The sequence below is a fragment of the Microcaecilia unicolor genome, chromosome 2, assembly GCF_901765095.1.
Source record: "Microcaecilia unicolor chromosome 2, aMicUni1.1, whole genome shotgun sequence".
NCBI lineage: Eukaryota > Metazoa > Chordata > Amphibia > Gymnophiona > Siphonopidae > Microcaecilia > Microcaecilia unicolor.
Genome location: NC_044032.1, coordinates 243,115,419 through 243,132,831, shown reverse-complemented (window position 1 = coordinate 243,132,831; position 17,413 = coordinate 243,115,419). Strand labels below are relative to the sequence as shown.

Genomic DNA, 17,413 nt, shown 5'->3' with positions numbered 1-17,413 from the left:
GATCTGCAGCCCCTCCTTACCTCTCAACCCTCATCTCCCCTTACGTTCCTACCAGTAACCTCCACTCTCAAGACAAATCCCTCCTTTCAGTACCCTTCTCCACCACCACCAACTCCAGGCTCCGCCCTTTCTGCCTCGCCTCACCCCATGCGTGGAACAAACTCGAGCCCATATGCCAGGCCCCCTCCCTGCCCATCTTCAAATCACTGCTTAAAGCCCACCTCTTCAATGTCGCCTTCGGCATCTAACCACTACACCTCTACTCGGGAAATCCAGACTGCCCCAACTTGACATTTTGTTCTTTAGATTGTAAGCTCCTTTGAGCAGGGACCATCCTTCTTTGTTAATTTGTACAGTGCTGCGTAACCCTAGTAGCGCTCTAGAAATGTTAAGTAGTAGTAGTAGTAGTTGTGCGCTTAAATAGGAAAAGCTGGATGCATACGTTAATTTGTATGTGAGGCCTTTGCTGCTTGGGTAGTGAAGATTTAGGTATGTTCGTGCTGATCTTGTTGTGTTTCTGGTAGGTAGGTCTATGAGGTCTGCCATGTAGGCCGTGGCATTGCCGTAGATAATTTTATGAACCAGGGTGCAGATTTTGAAAGTAATACATTCTTTGATTGGGAGTCAATGCAGTTTTTCTCGGAGGGGTTTAGCGCTTTCAAAACGTGTTTTTCTAAATATAAGCCTGGCTGCTGTATTTTGAGCGGTCTGAAGTTTCTTTATAATTTGTTCTTTGCAACCCGCATAGATTCCATTGCAGTATGGAGATATTTGTCAGAACATGCCAATCATTCTATTATTGTGGTCTTACCTAAACGTGGAAGGGATCTTTTAGAGCTGGATTCTTCCCATATCATTGCATAATTCTGAACTGAAACTGATTTGATTTTAACGAATAGTTTTGCAGACTTGTTGCCAGACCTGACTCATAGTGATCAGGTGGGTTTGTGCGCAATAGGCAGGCTGTCTGGAATTTTCACTGTGTGGCAGCAGCATTGGGTCACTGTCAGGCTTATTTTCAAAAGAGAAGGGTGCCCATCTTTTGACACAAATTGGGAGATGGGCGTCCTTCTCCCAGGGTCGCACAAATCGGCATAATTGAAAGCCGATTTTGGGCATCTTCAACTGCTTTCTGTCGCGGCGATGACCACAGTTCACGGGGGCGTGTCAGAAGCATAGCGAAGGCGGGACTGGGGTGTGCTTAACACATGGGCGTCCTTGGCCCATAATGGAAAAAAGAAGGGCGTAGGGCGTCCCTGACAAACACTTGGACAACTTTACTTGTCCATTTTTTCTTGCGACCAAGCCTCAAAAAGGTGCCTGAACTGACCAGATGACTACCGGAGGGAATCGGGGATGACCTCTCCTTACTCCCCCAGTGGTCACTAACCCCTCCCACCCTCAAAAAAAACTTTAAAAATATTTTTTGCCAGCCTCTAATGTCATACCCAGCTCCTTGATAACAGTATGCAGGTCCCTGGAGCAGTTTTAGTGGGTGCAGTGCACTTCAGGCAGGCGGACCCAGGCACATCCCCCCCTTACTGTTACACTTGTGGTGGTAAATGTGAGCCCTTCAAAACCCACCACAAACCCACTGAACCCACATGTAGGTGCCCCCCTTCACCCCTTAGGGCTATGGTAGTGTTGTACAGTTGTGAGTAGTGGGTTTTTGTCAACCTAAATGTTAAGATTGGGCACCCCCGACCTTATTATCGAAACGAAAGATGGACGCCCATCTTGTTTCGATAATACAGGTTTCTCCGCCCCTTCCCGAGGACGCCCTCAGGAAAACTTGGGTGCCCCGTTCAATTATGCCCCTCCACGCCACTAGAAATGCACCTACATTATTAGTCAGTCTGGATGCTCAAAAGGCTTTTGACTGTGTCAATTGGGATTATTTGTTTTTAGTACTGCAGAAATTTGGAATGGGGGACTCATTTGTGGATACGATCAAAATTTTATATGCCAATCTCTTGTCTGAAGTTTGTCTTAAGGTACACAGCAGGGGTATCCACCGTCACTTCTCCTTAGAGCCCTTGTTAATAACTATTCAGGCAGATCCGGAGATTTAAGGTCTGCAGGTGGGTCGGGAATGCGTAGAATGTATGGTCTTTGCTGAAATGTTATTTGTCCTGACTCAGACAAGGTCATCGTTGCTACACCTCTTGCACTTGGTAAACGATCATGGCCAGGTGTCTGGATTGGTGCTTAATTTGGACAATTCAGACACTTTGCCATTGGGAGATTATCCTTATGAAGATTGGTCTGAATCGTTTCCCCTTAAGAAAGTGGATACTAAGATTAAATATTTAGGAGTTTATCACTAGAAATGTTTGTGATGTGTATGCTGACAATGGAGAAGTGTTACTTAAGAAATCAACTGATGTTTTACAATTGTGATCACCCTTCATTTGACCCTTCAAGGACAGATTGCTTTATATAAAATGGTTCTTTTTCCATGATGGTTATATGTCTTGCAAACCTTTCCTATGTATTTGACCAATACAGATGTGGGGATATTTATAAAATATTTGAAAAAGTTTCTCTGGAATTATAAAAAACCTAAACTTTCTCTGCAACAAAGTCTTTGTACTGTGGTCATGGGGGCCTAGCCCTACTTGATCTGCGTAGGTATAATGTGGAGTGTATCATGTGATGTTTGGTGGACTGGATTAATGGCAGTACTTTTTTCACCCCTTTGGCCTTGGAACGACAGCTGGTGGATCCAACTAATCTACTTTATTTTCTTCATATGAGTGCACCTCCAAGGATTGTAGTTACAAAAGCTCATCCTTTGTTGCGCTCCATGAGTCAAGGCTGGAGGGGGCTGTGTAAACAACTGAAACTTTCTTCCTTGTCTACCAAGCTACTTCCTTTGTGGGGGAATAGAGATTTGGACACTGATTTTTCTAAATTATATCTGAAACAAAGGAGTGTACGGGGCTTGGTTTATGTTTGTGATTTGGTAACAGAGGAATGTAAGCTAAAACCTTTCATTGAGCTCCAACAAGGCGGTTATTTGAAATCAACAGACTGGTTACATTACACCCAGATTCAGCACTATGTTTCAACACTGGATGTATCCTCTTTGTGTGAGGATGCAGTGGACTACTTAGTGGAAACTTTGATGCTTACTCATTCAACAAAGAACAGACTGTCTTTTTTCTAAATCTGCTTGAGGAACCTAGCTCCTCGGTAGCTAGCGAGTAGTGGAATGCAGAACTGCTTCTTGAAGAATGTGTTACTGATGAAGGCCTCAGGCTGTTGATGAAACATCTCAAATGACTTACCCAAGAACAGCAGTACAAATTTCTTTTGCAGTTTTATTTTTTCTCATTGGGCTTATTTGGCAAAATAGCTGATTTCAGCTGCTTGCCCTAAATGTGGAGATACTCCAGTAACTTTGGTACATATGTTTTAGACTTGTGAGCTAGTTCGTTCCTTCTGGAGGACTATACTGACTTATTTGTGTTCTCTTATTGATAAACACATCCCATTGCGAGTTGACATTCTATTATTTTCTAATTTTGCTTCATTGGGATTGAGAAAGGGGCCTAATTTATTATTGCATAAGGCATTCTTTGTGGCTCGGCAATGCTCTCTTAATGTATGGCTCAATTCCAACAAACATGGTCTTTGTTTTGGGACTCCTTATCACATAAAGCCCGGAATTCATTATTGAATTTGTAAACTAGAGCATATCTTTTTGAGGGGGTGGGTGTGGGGACAGTGAGTGGGATTTGGTATATGTGTATCAGATGTCTCATGGCTTGGGTCATCGTGAAGGAATAACATAGATGACCCAGGTGGAGATGTTCTCTGTTTTTATGCTGATTGGGGTGGGATTCAGTTTGAGTTTGGGTGGGGATAGGGTAGGGGGGTATTGAGTTTAACAATAAAACTGGTCACTTTTCCAGTATTGTACAGTGTGAAGTGTTCTGTTCTTCTGTTGTGACATTAATAAAAATCATATAAAATAAAAGCATACAAGAATTGCATCAGGAATGCAATTTACCCTTCACCTTGTATTATAAATGATGACTGCTGCAGTACTCCTTACTCAGCAGTGGCTTCTAACTAACAGTGCTTACTGATGAATGGGACCTTGAAGAGGTCACCAAGGGAACCACCATGTTTCCTAAAGCAGGGTCTCGGTTTTATAAAATGTTATTCCCTGTAATTGAACTGAGCTCTACAGGACTGCAAAGAAAGTGGAACATGAATTGAGTAGCCTACTCTCTCCTGAGAAATTAAACAAATTGGGGTCAAGACAAATATGCATCTCTTGATCCACATCAGTTACCCAAGTCCATTTTGTTTCTTGCCTGATGAACATTTTAGACTACCTTAAAAACTGCCATGTTCTCCACATAGATGCCAGAATTGCAAAAATGATGTTGGTATTCTCTCACATTCTGAACCTTTGGAAAATTCTTTCCTTTAAAATTGATACATGGAAATCTTTAAGACTAGAATCCAAACTGGGAAAACATTGTGCCCAGTTATTAGATTTTTTATTTTTGTTACATTTGTACCCCGCACTTTCCCACTCATAGGAGGTTCAATGCGGCTTACATATTATATACAGGTACTTATTTGAACCTGGGGCAATGGAGGGTTAAGTGACTTGCCCAAAGTCACAAGCAGCTGCCTGTGCCTGCAGTGGGAATCGAACCCAGTCCCCCAGGACCAAAGTCCACCACTCTAACCACTAGGCCACTCCTCCACTCCATTTTATGCTGATATCTATTAAAATAATACTAAATAACTAGTGATCTTCAGCAAAGGTTGAAATACATATATGGTGGACCGTGTTTATACAGGAAATAAGAAAAATGTTCAGAAAATGTGGCACAAACTTGATAGGTATATAGAGACTATGAGCAGCAATATCCCTTATAACTTATGCGCCACCTAGTGGCCAACTATTAGTCATGTTCTTTTTTATTTAATTTACGTCTGCATTCTTTCTACTGTTAAAATGGCAATAGAAATATTTCAATATCTGAATGAACCCCCTCCATGTATGTTCAATATTAACACACATTTGGAGAGGGTTCATTTAAAAATAAAGGTTCTAAATGTCAAAAAAATAAAAAAAATCTTTGTGAAAGTGGGAGAATGCCTCAAGAAGAAATTAGCTGGATGGGAACTTTTGGGGAAGCTGAGAAGCAGTGGGCAAAACTGATAGAAGCTGTTTTAGAAGCAACAGATCTTTCTGATTCTCAAAAATAGCATCTGAAAAGGTAAGGGAAAAGCAGTTCGCTTTCATAAACTACAAGAGATCGGCAAAGGAAGGGGAAAGAGGAAGACAGGCAACAACATATGAAAATCTAAAGGAAGCTGGTAAAGTAGTCAGGAAAGCAAAGATTCAAATGGAAAAAACATATAGGCAATAAGGTAAAATGGGAGGACAAGCCTTTTTTTTTTTTTTTAGATATGTTAGTGACAGGAGGAAATGTAAAAGTGGCATTGTGAGGCTCAGGAGTGGAGGGGAGAAATATGTAGAAGGAAAGGATAAAGCAAAATTGCTTAACAAATATGTCTGTTGTGTGTTAACAGATTCTATTCTATTCCATGTATTTATATTCTGCTTCCATCAATTAAGAATCTAAGCGGGTTACTAGATACAATACAAAATCAAGAATAGAAAGAGCCATACATTATTAATCACTCAGGTATCTTTCAAAAAGAAAGGTTTTAGCACTTTACAAAATAATAAGTATGCTGGGATGGTTCATATTTGCCGGGTAGATAAAGCAAATGGGCTGGATAGGACACATCCAAGGGTACTAAGGGAAGTGCAGGTGCTTCCACTGTCTGATCTTTTCAATGCTTCTCTTGAGACGGGAGTGGTTCTGGAGGACTGGAGAAGAGCAGATGTGGTCCCTCTCCACAAAAGCAGAAGTAAGGAAGAGGTTGAAAACTACAAGCTAGTCAATGGAAACACTTCTAAAACAGAAAATAGTGAGGTTTCTTGAATCCAGGGGCTTATAGGACCTGAGACAACATGGCTTTACTAGAGCTAGGTCTTGTCAGACAAATCTAATTTGACTGGGTGACCAGAGAGTTAGATCAAGGAAGAGTACCAGATGAGGTATAATTAAATTTTAGCAAAGTATCTGACACTGTTCTGCATAGATGACTTATAAACAATCTGAGTGCTCTTGGTATAGATCTGAAAGTGACTAACTGGGTTAGAAACTGGTTGATTGGACTGCAACAACGGGTAATGGTAAATGGAGTTCACTGTGAGGAAAGGGACATTACCAGTGGTGTGCCACAAGGATTGGCTCTTGGTCATGCTCTTTTTAAACATTTTTCTAAGCAATATTGCGAAAGGTCTGTCTGGCTAGGTTTGCCTCTTTGCGGATGATAACAAAATATGCAACAGAGTAGACAACCCTGAAGATGTAGACAGCATGAGAAGGGATCTAGTGAGCTTGAAAAATGGTGCAGAATTTTGCAGTTAAGATATCAGGCTAAAAATTACAAGGTCATACATTTGGGCTGCAAAAGTCCAATGGAAAAGTATAGTGCAGGGGGTGAAGTACTTCTGTGTATCAAAGAAGACCAGGACTTGAGTGGATCGCATCTGATTATCTCAAGGTGGACAAACAGGTACAAAAGGTTACAGCAAAAGCCAGAAGGATGTTTGGGTGCATAGGGAGAGGAATGACCAGCAGGAAAAGGAGGTGCCTCTGAATAAGTCTCGAATGGGACCTCATTTAGAGACCCGTGTTCAATTTTGGAGACCGCACCTTCAAAAAGGCAATCAGGATGGAATTGGTTCAGACAGCAGCTACTAAAATGGTCAGTGGTCTTTGTCATAAAATGGGGGCAGATTTAAAGATCTCAATATGTATACTGAGTGCAGGAGATATGACAGAGACATTTAAATATTCTTGTAGCATAAATGCACAGGAAGTAAGTCTCTTTAAATTGAAAGAAAGCTCTGGAATGAGGAGGCTTAGGAAGAAGGTGAAAGGGGAGAGGCTCAAGAGTCACTTAAGGAAATACTTCTTCACAGAAAGGGTGGTAAATCCAAGGAAAGGTGTACCTGAATTCAATAAATCACTGGAGAAGTCCACAGGATCTCTAAGGGAGAGGAAGGGCTAGTAGATGGTATGGATGAGGAGACTGGATAGATAGGACATATGGCTTTTTTTTTTTTTTTTTTAAATCTGCTTTCATTTTCTATATCCATCCTGTCATCCAGGTTATCCCCAGAACCAGCTTTATTTTAGCAATGGAAAAGTGTGATGCACCAGTTCATGTAGATCTGGGCTAGAGGGGGCTTGCAACAGAAGCCAACTTTTCTTTCTGTGTGGGATGATTATATAAGTGTTCTTTCCAAAACATATTCATAGCAATATATTGAATTAGTGAGAGTGTAGAAGGGAGAGGTGCCTTGGAACCCTACACTTGGGAAGGAGACAAGAAGGGATGGATGTTTCGTTCTTAACACTTCCTATGGAATTTGATGAGGGGAGTGGAAGGCAGGTGGGTATATGGAGATCTTGAGTGAGGAGGTAGGGGGAAACAATAACATTGAGGATGAATAGGGTGGTTTTTGACAAGGAGGGTACTGGCTGAATGGAGATGGCTGGGCCTAATGAACCAAGGCCTTGCCACTTTTCTTAATTTGTTCATTACTTAAAGAAAACAACAACATTGGAAGGGGTGAAAACATAAAGGAGCTCATTTTACAAGTGCTATTTGTGCTCTAAAAGTCTGAATACCGGCACATAGACGTCTTCACGGCCAAAACAGATGTTGAAGTATAAGCTGTTGGACCATCTTATTGATTTATGATGTTTTCTGATATTGGTGATGCTGGATTTGTAAAGAACTGACATTACAATGTTTTTGAGTAATCTGTTTTTTGTTGTACTTATATGTTTGCTGAGTTGTTATCCACCTTGGATAAAGGCTGGCTATAAATAAACATAAATAAATAAAACTGGTATTTTACAAAAGGCAGAGGCAAAACTTTTAAACCATGAAAATGCATAGGGCTGACGGAGGCATGCTGGGGCAGTACAGGGGCGGCACTGCGCCACTGACATCTATCCCCAATTCTGGATAGCATATTGACATACATCCAATGCAAGATGTAGACCACCTTTAAAAGGTGAATAAGTGCCATTGCAGCATGTCCTTGTGACTGCTAGCATTGCTACTGATTGTGAAAAAGCATCTATCTACTCAGGTCTATCTGAAACCCCTTTGTTTCCACACCTGCTATATGCCCTCCTCCCTGTCAGCTAACAGCTCACTGCCTTGCCTGCTCCAACAGTCTCCCAACCTTTCTATCACTACTCCACACCCCTCCAAGACCCTGCTTTAATCAGGTTCCTCTGCTGGCAGCATTTGCCCAGTCCTATATTCAGTCTGTATCTATGTGCAAGTGAGGTGCTGTCTGAGAGGTCTGTGCTTGCTTTGTCAATGAGTGTGCTGTTTTATATTGTCACAATGTTGTCTGTTGGTGGTGGGGAGCACTGTGGATGTTGATGGTGGGATATTGAAACTATGAGCTGGATGAATATTTGGGATGTTGAGATCATCCTGTACTCTATGGATATAGTAACTGTTCTTTTATGTACTGCATAATTCAATAAGTTCTAGAGAGCAACCTTTATGATGTGGAGTTCCCAAGGCTCAGTATTATCACCCATTATTATTTTATCTTAGCACATTAGCACTTCCTGCTCAAGAACTGGGGATCACTGCACATTTTTTTGCAGATGATATTCAACTAGATCAAGATGCCTTAAATGTATCTACTTTTAATAATTCACTCAACAGAACTACAATTTGGTTAAAGGAACACCAATTAAAATTGAACACGTATCAGAAACATTTGGAGTTTTTTTTTTTTTTTTTTTTGCATGATCGCAGAATACTTAAAGATTGCATTAACATGCCTTTTAATATGGTATGTGGTAATGGTTTCCGAGCAAGTTAACACCTGCGATGAAACCATTTTTGATTTGCTGGGCCAGTAAAACCCATGGTAATTGCTTCTGCATGGACCCCTTAATATTCAACAGGAGCCATCTGTTAGCAGTGGCTCTGCTCTCACTTTGCAACCTCCCATTCCAAACATCCTCACCTCACAGACAAAGTGCAAACATCAACTGAACATCTCTCCCTCCATTCGCCAAGCAGTTGAGGAGATGCAAGATTCCTGTTGCTCAAAGATAACAAAGCAACACACAATCCTCTCCATTTGTCAACCTCTTAGGCCGCTCACATGGACACCTATACTTCATTTTACTAGTCTCCCCATGCGCCTGCATGATTCTCAGGGCTGTAACCAGACTACCTTCAACTTTTGCAGCAATCTCCCTACTGGAATGCCCCACTCCATGCAAAACCACCACACGAACCCGGTCTTCTTGAAACAAATGCAGACTGCACTTTGAATCGATTTCTATCCCTGAACCACAAGCACCAAATGTTTTGGCAAATCCTGCTAAAATACACACTGTCTGAGCTATGCTTCTAGCTACAGTGTGACTGGCCAAACATTCTGCATTTCTATTGGAACACAATCCTATTATTTGATTGGTCCGTTTCAATCCTAGTTTGGAGCAGAATCCATGCATTCTGCAAACTCTACAATACATCTGACATAACATGCATAAAGTACCATAAACGTTTACAAAACCACTCAAAATAAATGTAGCACTAATTTCTGAATGAAATAATGTATGCTACACACATGTCTCCATGACACATTTTGAGTGTGAATCAACCAAACAAGTAAATGCGAAGTTTTGCTTAGGTGATGCAAAGAAAAACTGTCTTTAAGGGCGATGTCCAGAATACAGAGGTTCAAAAGGAGTTGAACTAAGATAAAGAAGACCAAGTTTAAATCTCAGAGGGGATCAACAGACAAACACAACAGACTGACAAGTTTAACCCCACAGAAAAAAAACGTACCACACCCAGATGTGAAGCCATGCTCCCTTCACTAAACTTTTAAATAGGACAAATCATCTAGTTGTACCTTCAATGAGGCGAGCACCAGCCCCTTGTCCAAACTATCTTGCAAGAAAAATAAAATATCTGAAATAGAAGAATACAGAGAAAACACATACTTATCTTGACACTAAGTATCAAAAATCCTCCAAACCCTTATGCTAACGAGGTAGACCATTTTCTAGAATGTAACAAGGTAGGTATCACCTTACTGAAACAGCCTTTCTTGAACTTCACCTCTGAAAAGCCAACTCATAAGACAAAACAAACTCTCAGACACGATCTCTCAGAGAGAGAGAGAGAGAGAGAGAATCCTTCACTTTCAGGTGCATCAAGTCCTTGTACCAGGATCTTCCTGGTCACTCCTGTGCAATCAACGCTACTAGACCTGATGCTTCTCTATGCTTTGAATAACTCTTGTCTATGAGTGACCATGGTGGAAATGCATAAAAAAAAACTCAACCGTATCCATGGCTGAAGTAAGGCATCTATTCCTTTTGACTTCCAATCCTTTCTGTGACTAAAAAAAAGCTGGAACCTTCACAATCTGACCTGTTGCCATCAGGTCCAAGATCAAATAACCCCAATGGTGTACTACTCCAAAAAGAGCATCCTCTGCTAGACTCCATTCGTCTGGATTCACAGAATTCCTGACAAGGTAATCCACTCAGGTATTTTGGGTCCTGGCCACGTTACTGAGATGTCTTCTAGATTCTATCCTGCCCAATCCATGAGCATCTTCAACTCTATTTTTTTTTTTTTTAATATCACAGTGTCACAGAATATCAAAGCAGTTTACAACATCCTATGTTGAAACAAATAAAACAAAAACGTAAAATGCAATAAAATGGCAGGACCAAAAAAACAATAAACAAACGACATGCCAAAATACACGAGGGAGGGACCATTTAGCTTTCACAGAGGACCATCAACCTTGTGCCCACTTACTGTGCCAATGGTGCCCCCAACCTGGGGGACTTGCAGCCATCGTCACAAAGATCCAATTTGGAGTTTAAATACTTTTTCCTTTGAATAGTTGTTGATATGCAGCCACTAGCTGAAACTGATCGACTTCTGGTACTAGTGGTAATAAAGCATGGAACTCTTGACTCTGTGGAGACCACTGAAAGAGAAGAGATCGCTGTAAACGGTCTCATGTGCATTCTGGTGCACGGCACTAACTCTAAGGTTGCAGCCATCAATCCCAACAGTTCAAAGTAGTGACAAACTGTTTGTAGCTTTTTCCTTCTCAACGCTGGAAGAAACACTTTGCCTTGGAGAGTATTGAACTTTTTCCTCCCAAATACTTCAACATTTGGGAAGGACTGAGGCTGCTTTTGGAGAAACTGACAACCCATCCCAACTCTTGTTAAGGTTTCTTGGAATGTCTTTGCTGTTATTAGCCAATAAAGGTAGACCAAAATTCCCTCTTTGCATAAAGCAGCTGCCATCACCAACATCCTTTGTAAATATATGTGGTACTGTGGCTAGTCTGAAAGGTAGAGCACAAAGCTGGAAATGCTGTCCTACAATAGCAAACCTCAGATAATGAATGCTAATGAGATTTTCTTATAGGGAGTATAGGCCACTTCTGTTAAGAACCTTTCCTTGCTGCATCACCACAAAAAATGATCATAAAGTTTCCATTCAAAAACTTGGAACCTTGACAATTTTTTTGACTGTTTTAAGACGGACAGTTGGTACCTTCTTTCTCTGGATATACAAAATAAGTAACATTCTATTCTCTCTTCTGGAAGCAGAACTAGAACCACCTGGCACTACCATTTTAGACTTCTTGTTCATTTCACTGATTGCTATTCTCTGGATCATGCTTGATTGTTCTGGATTCCAGATGAAGGCAGACGCTGAAACACGGCATCGTGTACAGTCCTTGCATCAGTGAATGGTTGTCTAAAATCCTGATTCATGTCATTGCTTGTGGATGCCTGCAATAAATATTTGAACAATATTTCCTGTCTCAAGATCATTCCCACACTATGGTTTTGGTCATGTTGACTTTGTGGATTTGCTTCTCTTTTCTTCTGTTGCTAAGTGTTTGAAGAGGATGCTTAAGTGACATCACAGCTCGGTAGTTCTCAGTTTTCACCTGCTGGCAGGACAGCACAAATCCAAGTGTTTGGACTGCTCTAGTGGGATAAAAAAAAGGAAGAAACACATTTGGGTAGTCTGCAGGGAGTAGCAGGTGCTACCGTAAACAGCAGTAGTACGATTGCATCAAAACTCCAAGAAAGCAAGAGGAGGGCAATAACCTAGGGTTTTAAAGTATGTTTGTGTCGCCATGAGAAAAGGGTTGAGAGGTCAAAGGCAAGAGAGAAGCTGGTGCTGAGCTGTATTTGGGAATTCTACAGGTACATCACATCTTAGCCTTTTAGGTGCTGTTCCATATGGTTACTACCTGAGGAACATTTAATGAAAATATAAATAAATCACAGAAGTAAGTTTTCAATCACTGCATTTCTGTGAAATATGAATGCAGCTATAGCTAAGATTAAATCTGTATCAAACTTTTTCACAAGAATAATGTTGAAGACTTTCAAGATGCAAGAAACCTATTTAAATATCTGTTGAAATTCTAAGAATCAAAACATCAACATCCAATTAAGAAAGTGACCAAGGTTTAATTAGTGAAATTCAAAACTAGAAAATTGTATGGTTTTGTGTTCTGTCGTCTGATAAACCAACATGGACATGCTTTTACTAGTCTGCACCTTGCAAAGACAGTATGACATGGTTAATGCTCTTCCTTATCTTTTGTTTGAGGCAAAAGTTTGAGATCATCTGGGCCCACAAAGAAACCTTTGCAAGACAGAGATTGTTTTTGGAAGCAGAATCATAGGGGAAAGGGGACCTTTAGTGTGCTCCTGATTCATTCCAGTAGCACATAAGAACAGTAGATCTCCAGTGTCTGGAATGGATCTGACGCACTCGGTCACTTGTGTGAATTGGCTCCTCAGTCATTTTACTACTCAAAATGAGAAGGAAAGAAAGGAAAAAAGTTAAGAAACAACATGATTTGTTTTGTTGTTTTTCTTTCACTCTACTGTTCTATAATAGCAATACTCTATCTGAGACACTTTATTATTATCCTGAAGGATTAAATTCATGAAAGCGAAGGATGCTAACTGGTTCAAATGAGGACTTTCTGGAGCAGTGCCAAAGTCAATATTTCACACACACATTCAAAATGCTCAGAATAAACACTGATCAGAAGAAATAGCAAAGTCAATGAACACCAGTAACTTCTCTATAAAGTCTTAACCCAACCATCATAGATGTGTAAAAGAGCCATCAGTGTTTAATTATCAGATATCTTTTTCAATGTATGCAACTTAAATGTTAAAGTACCGGCACCTTGGAAATGCTGTGCTTATAGTTTTCCAGGTCCACTTTCTTTTGATCAAGCTCTTCCGAGAGTTGCTGTATTTCTTTTGCCTTTTTCTTATATTCATCAACAACCTAATAGCAAAAGTAAATCTTTAAAAAAACATTTGAATGAAAATAATAAAGCAAAAATTATATAAATGAAATGTAAACCTTGATAACTTGGATGTTACTATTTCATATATAACCAAACTGTTTACGCAATAAATTTGATTGAGATACAATGTCTTTCATTTAAAAAGACAGACATACATGGCATTCTAGCAGGTTAATCCAACTTTTTTTTGTTACAAAGAATAGAATACATTGTTCCTTCAGAAGCTCTACTTAAAATTCTAATAGATTCAGAATCTGGCATTTGCAACACATTGTTCCTGCTGTCTAACTTATTATTACGAAGAACTCTAGTACAGCGTGGGAGGTAAGAACTGAAGAGGAAAAATCATACCGAAGCATTTAGACCTGTGAAGCAGGAAGCTCTGGATTTCTCTTCATTTAGTAAAGCATCAATTTCATCAATTGTGTCAGGAAGAGCCTGGAAAGCCTAGAAGACAAAGTATTTTTATGCATTAGAGTCAGTTTTTAGGATTCTACAGGAGATCCAAAATCTAACAAAAAGTAGAAGGTTCCTGGTAAAATTCATAACAGGAATACAGTTTATTTATACTTAACCTTTTGTCTTATTGTACAAAACACTTTGAAAACTATGGCACTGCTTACATACAAAGAAGAACTTAAAATTTGTACTACAAGTTGATAAAAAGACACTAATGCTGATATTTCAATTTAAAAATGAAAATCTTTTGAAGCGGAAAATAAAACAGAGAGCTCAGGGAGTAAGACAGACGTGAGCTAGGCAAATAAAAGTATGCAGAGCGGTGCATACTGGTGCGAAAGCCTTAAGTTGATCCTGAACTTGCGCCAAGTAGTCTTGAAAGCAGAGAATTTTTGCTCCGTTATAAACAAGATCAGTCCCACATCTGATCTATAATACAGATTTCTTATGGGCAAAGTTGAGAACCCGACAGATTAGTTTTTGCGGACGATCTGCCACTTGGCACCACGTGCCCTTTCTATACACTCTCTCCACTCTAGAGGTCCCCAAGTGACTTCCAAGCTGCAGGGTTTGCGGTATCCAAGTTTCTAGAAAGGTTCATAGGTCATGTTCTAACAAAGTTTCCAGGAGATCCACCAACCTTAGATTATTACACCTTGATCTATTCTCTAGGTCAGTGATGGGGTACCTATGGCACGCAGAGCCTTCTCTGTTGGCACGCACGCCGTCGCCTCAGCCAGAGTCGCCTCCCAGTTCCAGGGTCCCCACTCCCCCTCCCCTCCCCTCGAGTTCCAGAGTCGTCGTCCCTCCCTTCCTTCGAGTTCCAGACCCCCGCCCTCCCTCCCTCCGAATTTTAAAAGTCATCACTTGACTTACCTTGTCGGGGATGGGTTACAGTGGCCAGCAGCAGCGCTAAAATGTATGTAGGCTCAGCCCTTCGCTCTCTCTCTGAGCTCTGGTCCTGCCCTCATTTCCTGTTTCCGCAAGGGCGGGACCAGAGCTCAGAGAGAGACAAGGGCCGAGCCTGCACACATTCTAGCGCTGCTGCCGGCTGCCATAACCCGTCCCCGATGAGGTAAGTCAAGAGATGACTTTTAAAATTCGAAGGGAGGGGGCCTGGAACTCGAAGGAAGGGAGGGAGGGAGGGACGACGACTCTGGAACTAGGAGGGAGAGGGGAGAAGGGACCCTGTGGAACTCGGAGGGAGGGGGGATCCTGTGGAACTGGGAGGGGAGGGGGACCCTGGAACTCAGAAGGAGGGAGGGAGGATCCTGGAACTCGGAGGGAGGGGGCCTGGAACTCGGAGGGAGAGGGAGGGGGGACAGGGGAGGGGGGAATCCGGCGGCTGAAACAGAGAGAGTGGCAGAAGCACAACTCTCTCCAGTCGCGGAAAAAAAGGAACTGGCGGGAGCGGTCGCGCACGGGCGGGAAGACGGCTGCGCATGCGCGGTGGGCGTGCCCTGCGTGCCGACCGTCCCGCGAAGCTTCTTTCCGGTTGGTGGGGGCTGCCGCGGACGTCACCCAGTCGTGAGAACAATCAGCCTGCTGTCCTCGGAGAAATAATTAGATTTTGGGTTGCTGTTTGGGCACTCGGTCTCTGAAAGGTTCGCCATCACTGCTCTAGGTCATCAAGATATTGCTCTAGGGCAGCTATCCGGTTCAGGATCTGCTGTTGAGTGAGATGGTCTGGCCTTCCAGGTCTCTGGTCTTTTGGAGCTGCGCTTTCAATTCCAAGTCAAAAGCATACAGCCTCTCATGAGCCTCCTCAGCCCTGTCGAAAATTTGCTATAGTTTTTTTGTCCAAGTCTGCTTCCACTGCTGCGGTAACCTCCGCGGTGATCTCCGACAACCATGTGTAGCTGATAGAGGGTCTGGGAGGTGATCGGAGAGCTGCCATCTTGCTCTCCTGGCCACACTGCTTGTCCCAATCCTTAACTTTCACAGATTTGGCCACCATCGCGCATCAAAATCACTGACAAAAGTCACCGCAGAATAGCAGGTGGTGTCACACAAACAGGCTGTATGGTAGGTATGGGAATGAAGCGAAACTGCAGCAGATTATTGCTGAAAGAAGTCTGGGCACAGAACAGCTTCACTTTTCAGCTACTGCTCTCTCTCATCACGTCACGTTACTTGGTGTATCTGTTAATTAATATTTTTATTGGATACCTTGCTGTGGAAGCCACTGCTGGTGAGGTACTGTGCAATACTCTTTTGGCCTATCTCCAGTGCTTAAACATTAATGTTAAATGACTAAGGAGGACAACTGTCGTAACAACTGAAGTAATATGTAGGGCATAAAACAAGGTGCACAAAAAAAAGAATGCAGAACACTAACAAAAAAACTGTGCTCATATCCTATAACATTCACAGTCTGAATCTGGTTATCTTCAATGTTGCTAAATCATCTTCTTCTATTCAATGCCGGTCTGTACTTAAACAGCACATTATCTAGCTCATACTCAAACCGCTGTCAGATACTCACTGGAAGTCTTGCACAATGGTGTTTTAATATCTCCTAAAGGTAATACACTATGCCCTTGAAGCACTGGTAGATAATCTACAAGATGGTAAGACAGCCTCAGAGGCAAGGAACCTTGCATGAGATCTTTTCACGGCACTTCATAATCTGTATCATTGTATGGCATGGCGATCTGTTTTATATCAATTGCATAAGCAAACTCCTTCAAAGCTCCATTACTCAAATTAATGTTATTAAAAATGAGATAAGAGTAGTGCTAACATTTCTTAAAATTTCAGACAAAACGAGTTTGCTTCGGTGCATGCTTCTACAAAGAAAATCTTATAGCAGGCTGGGACTGAACCAACTTTTCACAAAAAGAGAGGCCAAAAGAAAAAACATGTTTGATTATGAATGTGTAGATAATAATGGTGTTATTACTGCACAGAAATAGGCAAAGCAAGATCCCCCCCCCCCCCCCCCCCCCCCCCCCCCCCACTGGTTGATGCCATGATTACTAGTTTGAATGTAAGGTTTCTTCCATCTGGAGTTCTTCTTTTTTTTTTTTTTTTAACCAAAGATAAGGATGGCTATAGGTACAAACACATTAATAGAAAGTTGCATAAACTTGGTTCAAGAAACAGGTGACATTGGTGCAGAAGACTTGAACCCCGAGTTATGTCCATCTGTGAATGCATTGTCAGCTGATGTATGTAATACGCCTCTCGAGATATTAAACAATATCTAAGCTGAAAAGTTATTGTATCTGTAACCAAATTTAGGCATTACATTGCAGTCGCTTTAGACTGTACCTGTAACCGGAGCCTTAAGAGAGAGAAACTTCTCACATTTAAAGTTACTGAAGAACTATTTGTGCTCAGCTATAATACAAGACTGTCTGAATGGTCTAGCTGAGATCTCAGTTAAGCAAGAAATTAGTCATAAGTTAGACTTCTCTAAAATAATGGAAGATTTTGCATTTGAAAACAAGGAGGGGCCACTTTACT

At 41.4% G+C, this 17,413-nt stretch overlaps 1 protein-coding gene across 1 annotated transcript in view; it reads right to left on the bottom strand.

Moving 5' to 3' along the window:
• SMC5 (structural maintenance of chromosomes 5) overlaps positions 1–17,413 on the bottom strand; it is a 201,628-nt gene that overhangs the window by 35,111 nt on the left and 149,104 nt on the right. The window contains 2 exon segments of the mRNA XM_030193855.1: positions 13,360–13,464; positions 13,838–13,933. Of these exon segments, the coding sequence (XP_030049715.1) occupies positions 13,360–13,464; positions 13,838–13,933 (201 nt within the window).